The sequence below is a fragment of the Cydia fagiglandana genome, chromosome 14 (assembly GCF_963556715.1).
Source record: "Cydia fagiglandana chromosome 14, ilCydFagi1.1, whole genome shotgun sequence".
In the NCBI taxonomy this organism is placed as follows: Eukaryota; Metazoa; Arthropoda; class Insecta; order Lepidoptera; family Tortricidae; genus Cydia; species Cydia fagiglandana.
Window position 1 is genome coordinate 19,220,268 of NC_085945.1, and position 6,097 is coordinate 19,226,364.

General features: G+C 46.9%; 1 protein-coding gene across 1 annotated transcript; it reads left to right on the top strand.

Moving 5' to 3' along the window:
* Positions 1-1,578: 1,578 nt before the first annotated feature.
* LOC134670881 (host cell factor 1) lies at positions 1,579-5,826 on the top strand. The gene has a single exon (XM_063528695.1). It carries the CDS (start codon positions 1,725-1,727, stop codon positions 4,215-4,217), a length of 2,493 nt encoding a protein of 830 aa, XP_063384765.1. The 5' UTR covers positions 1,579-1,724; the 3' UTR covers positions 4,218-5,826.
* Positions 5,827-6,097: the final 271 nt, after the last annotated feature.

Consider the following 6,097-nt stretch of genomic DNA (forward strand, 5'->3'; position numbering starts at 1 on the left):
CGTTGGGTAGATAGAATTGTGTATGTGGGTTGCGGACTACGAGCCGTCCTACCGTTTAGCCGTTTGTAGGACGGCTCGTAGTCGTCGTAGAGTGTGAATGTGGGGCTTAAGCCCCCTCCAGACTATGCGCGTGAATCGCGGGCGAAGCTGTCCGCGAAAATCGACGCCACACTCGCGTTCGCGGCTTCGCGCCGCGATTCGCGCACGAGTGTGGAGGAGGCTTTAAGTTGGTGGCGATTTTGATAGTTTAAGGCGTTTCCAGACTAATCAATTTTTTGCCAATTTGATCAAATTGCCCGATCGACTCAGGCCGTGCGGACGCAAACGCCAATTTGGCTCGCCAAATTCAACCGCTGATAATGACCGATATTACCGATAAAATGAAGTGCGGACGCGAAATACCAATTTATGGGGCCAGTATTTTCGTTATGGGGCATTTTTCAATTTAAAGGGCTCTAATATCACCATAAATCTAAAATTGGGGATAGACGCCAATTAAATTTCTGATCAAATCGACCGATTTGATCAGTCCTGTCTGGATACCGCTTTAGATTGTGCTAGTGTCATTAAAAATGTCATAATTTCATAAGGCCCCAGTACATATTGGGCCAACGCAGGCCAGTCCAAGGGACGCAGTAGAATGAGATAGCAATATTACTTGCTCCCTCTAACGTATGCGTCCCCCAGACTGACCCACGCTGGCCCAATATGTACAGAAGTTTGACGTTTAAAATAACACTTGCACAATCTGTACTATCAAAATCACTGCCAAATAAACAATTATTAGAAAAAGTCCCATGTTTAGGAAAGAACTTCAAAATATTGCTGTGTAAGCTTACTTACATTTGATTTCACGCGAGTAATTGAGAAAATGATAATGGAATTTTGCCATTAGCGAAAAACAAGGCGTATCCAGATTAGTCGATTTTTCGCCAATCTGATTCAATTGCCCAATCGAATCAGGAGGTGCGGAGGCAAATACCAATTCGACTCGCCGAATTCAACCGCCGATAATGACCATATTACCGATAAAATGAGGTGTGGATGCAAGAAACCAATTTGTAAGACCAGTATTTTCGTTCTAGGACATTCTTTCAATTTAGAGAGCTCTAATATCACCATAAATCTAAAATAGGAGATTGACGCCAATTTCTTTTCGGTCGATTTCATCAGTCCCGTCTGGATACCACTTTATTTTAATTTAGCCCGCTCAATAACCGCCTCGGTTCCACAGTTAAATGGTGAAGACATTACCGTCATATTAAAAATAAAATGAAATACAACCACTCACCCTAGAATAGAATTGTTATTAACATACTTAACAAAAAACAATTTTTGTGTGCCTTAATTATACAAATTGTATTTATAGGTCGATAAAAATCATTATGTTTGGCTGAACAACAATTATTTTAAAACTATATTGAACCATAAGCAAATTCTTGACGTCCGACGCCGCTCTTTCTCTTTTTGTCAAATTGGCAGCGCTGTTGCTAACGCCATTTTTGTTATACGCTCGAAGCTGCGTAAGGTGATCTTTTTTTACTCATGGGCTCGAGCTACAAGTGCGAAAGAGAAAGTCGAATGGGATTGAAGTATGTAGCTTCTACTGGCCTGAATATTTTCTTCGAAGCTTATTTACGACGTTTCTCATTGTCTATGCTATAGATACGCATCCCGAGCGATACATACGGTATAAAGCTTTTAGTGACAAATGTATAGTAAAAATGAAGGAAAACGCCGTACTTAAGTGGCAAAAAGTGTACAATCCCACCGGCCCCCAGCCCCGACCTCGCCATGGTCACCGCGCTGTCGCCATCAAAGATTTGATGATAGTTTTCGGCGGTGGTAACGAAGGTATCGTTCACGAGCTTCACGTCTTCAACACCACTACAAACCAATGGTTCGTGCCCGTCACCAAGGGGGAGGTGCCTCCGGGATGCGCCGCATACGGCTTCGTAGTCGACGGAACGCGTCTGCTGGTTTTCGGCGGCATGGTGGAGTACGGCAAGTATTCTAACGACCTGTACGAACTGCAAGCTTCCCGGTGGGAATGGAAACGTCTGAAGCCGCTGCCGCCGAAACAGGGCCTGCCGCCGTGTCCTCGCCTCGGGCACAGCTTCACCCTGCTCAACGGCAAGGTGTACCTGTTCGGTGGGCTGGCCAACGAGAGCGACGACCCGAAGAACAACATCCCGAGGTACCTCAACGATCTGTACACCCTCGAGCTGTATCCCAACTCCTCGATGACGGTGTGGGACATCCCGCTCACCTACGGACAGTCCCCTCCCCCACGCGAGTCTCACAGTGGAGTTTCATATACAGATAGGCACAGTGGCAAATCTTCACTTATCATATACGGAGGCATGAGCGGATCCCGTCTTGGCGATTTGTGGGTTTTAGATGTAGACAGCATGTCATGGTCCCGACCTGAAGTGGGGGGACCGGCCCCCCTGCCACGCTCCCTGCACACAGCCACTGTAGTTGGCCACCACATGTATGTATATGGTGGCTGGGTGCCACTAGTACCCGACGAATCCAAGCTAGCCACCCATGAGAAGGAATGGAAATGCACTAACACTCTTGCATCACTCAATTTAGAGAATATGACATGGGACAACATAGCTCTGGACAAGTTTGAAGATTGTGTTCCGAGAGCGAGAGCTGGCCACAGTGCAGTCGCTATACAGACAAGACTTTACATATGGTCAGGTCGAGATGGATATAGAAAAACTTGGAATAACCAGATTTGCTGCAAGGATCTGTGGTATTTGGAAGTGGGAGTGCCTCCTCAAGCAGGTCGCGTCGCGCTGGTCCGCGCGGGCACGACGTCACTGGAGCTGTGCTGGCCGGCCATGAACACGGTCACCACCTACCTTTTACAGGTGCAAAAATGTGGCAAGGTGGCGCCGGCGAGGTTCCCGGCCGCCGCGGAACCTGTGGCCGCGCCGCCGCCCGCCTCGCCGTCCGCGCAGCCCGACGCGGCTAAAGCCTTCGGTCTCAGCTCGCCTACATCTATCGGCCTGCCGCCCTCGCCCATGGAGATGCCCGCGCGCGCCGTGCCCGTTGCCGCCGCTGCCTCCCCTGTAGCCTCGCCTGTCACGACGCCACAGAAGATCATGCCAGGGGCTATAAAGGTTCCCGCTCAGGCCGCCGTCAAGATATCTCCCGGAACCCCGGCGCTCAAACAAGCGACATACCACGGCAAGACAGTAGTGAAGTCTCCAGCCGGCTCGTCACAGATCAAGGTCGCAGCTGTGACGCCGCAGGGCGTGACACGTATAGTCAGCGCGGCTAGCACGCCGGGCGCCGCGGCCACCGCGCGCGTCAGCACGGCTCCGGCGCAGCTCGTGCTCGGCTCGGCCGCGGGCGGAACTCCACGTTTCGTACAAGTCAAGGCGGGTGGAGCGGCCGGCGTACCAGTCAAACTAGGAGCCGGGAGCGCCGTCAAACTAGCCGGCGGACAGGTTCCCCTCAAGCTGGGAGCGGCCGGCATCCAGGGCATGCAAGGCAAACTGACGGCGGGCGGCGTGCAAAAGGCCGGCGGCGTACTCAAACTGGGCGCCGGCAACGTCAAAATCGGCACAAGTAACGTATTAGTGAAAACTGCGGGCGGCGTGCCAGTGCAAGCGGGCGCGGGAATACACAAAGTCGCCGGCGGAGTACCCGTTAAACTTGGCGGCGCTGGGTTACCTGTCATAAGCAGTGGCGGAACGTTACAGCTCGCCGGCTCGCCGCTTCAAGGCCAAGTCAAGGCGCCAGTGTACAAGATCGTCACAGCCAAGTCCGGCGAGCAGACAGTGACGGCGACGACGGCGGCGGCGGCCGCGGGGAGCGGCGCGGTGATGCGGTCCGCCGGCGGCAACGCGGGCATCCCCGTCATCATAAAGAAGACACCTGGCGGCGGCGCGCAGGCCTCCTCGGCGCCGCAATACGTGACTTTGGTGAAGACCTCAACAGGCATGACTGTAGCGACGATGCCGAAGGTAGCTATGATGCAAAACCGACCCTCGGCGCCCGCGGGGGCGGCGTCCAGTGCGGGCATCGCCCCGGGCGCCACAATTGTGAAACTAGTGTCTGCTAACACTGTAGGTGGCAATAAGATCATCACCCTGCCCTCTAATATGCTCCAGCTGGGCAAGGCAGGAGTTGGCGGCAAACAGACCATTGTTATCACCAAGTCAGCCAGTCAGGGCGCGCCGCCGGCGCCGCCGCAGTAGCACGAGTGATTGATCTAACTTGTAAATGTCTGTGAAACACTATTAGTGAGTCGGTCGAACTATAGTATATTTTAAAATCATAATATAGTTTATGAGTTTTTTTTGTATGTTATATGGGTCTGTGTAGAAAGTGTCCTCATAGAGTTTTTACTAAAATATTTTAATAAACTCCTAATATAAACGTATTATTGTAATGTCCTGATATCCGCTCATGTTTTAACTGATTAATGTTGATCTGTCTTGTACCATGATGTATTCCTGGATGTGGCAGCATACACTATTTCTATGTGTGATTCTGCAGAGTTGCCTACATTGTGACTTGATTTGACTTATGTGAAAGTGCCTACTGAGCAATTCGAATCTTGCCACATGCATTAAAACGGGCAAGAATTGTGTAGAATTGTCTCTTAACTTATTATTAGTTTATATTTCTATTATACATATTAATATTTTTTTACCATAATCATGTATTGACAAGTACATCTCTGTGAATCAACTAGCATTGTCTGATTTGCTAATTTAAACCGAAAGGACAAATTGAATGTTCTGTCTTCCTCGTAATGCTGAAATTCTTAAAGTTCATGTAATGATTTCAAAACCTTTGATTGAGACGGTGTTTAGGATGCTAGTTATAATTTGAATATTTATGTTCCGGAGAATGTTTCTAGTGGCTGCCCACCGGAGCCCACCAAGTGGGCTCCCGCAGCCACTAAGGACATGAAGTCAGGACTTGTTTCTTAGTTTTATTCAAATCACGACATAATATGCACTACTATTTAAGTTTTATATGACAAGACGTGTTACTTTGGCATTGCTCTGGTGTTGGTATGTGGTCCTCTGATTAGCTGTGGGACCCCTGAGGCTATTTTAGATATTGACTTGATTTCTGAACCAACACTTGAGATGGGTTTCGTTCCACTACCACCGGTAGATACACGGATCAGTTGCGAAGGCACTTCCAATATAATTTCATAATGACAACTTTATTGATAAACATTATCAATAATTGTTCTAAGAGATATTCGACATAAAAATGCAGAGTATTATTGTGAAAATCTTAGATTTTATTAGGGTTTGCTCACAAGGATGTATGTCAAATTATTTATTTAGATTTTCTATTTCACTGTAATTATATTGTTGTAAATATAGTAGGTGTGTGGCGTCGATTAGGTACGTTTACAGAGAGGTATTCCACTGCCAGTGGCCGTTGCGCAATTGTCATGCCTACGTACAGTCGCTTTCAATTTCGGTATAAAAAATATGTCATCAGTCATCGCACAGATGATGCCGCCTTTGGGTGATCTATAAATACTCCCATAAGAGAATAGAGGACTGAACTTGAGACCGACTGCACGCAACTCACACCGCGTTGCTATTTTACAAATTTTATTGTTGTCTTAAATATTTGAATATGTTCTCGTGATATGATGTATTCTGCATTTTTATAAGTACGTATTGTTTATTTAGTATAAGTTAGGTATACGTATAGAATAATCACTATCGGTAAGGTAAGCGAGGTATGGAATGTAAATATCATTAAGTAGGTAAATTTAATGTTATAGTTTGTTCATATTATGTTCATTTGCTTGAATAAACGATTTGGATAAAATTGTGTTGATTATTTCGCAACATTCAATGACCTATGTAAAATACAGATGGCGCTAGTAGGTACTAAATACTCTTGTAATTACAAGTTCATTTGCTGTGTAGCATTAGCCAACAGCAATTTATTAGGTTGTTTATCAGTTAACAAATTAGTTCTAACTGACTAGCTGTTATTACCAAATTATAAACTTATTTTACCCATAGATATAGAAAAAGACTAACAATAAGAACAGACAATATAGTTTGGTACAGTCAAATTTAAAAATATGGGTGCA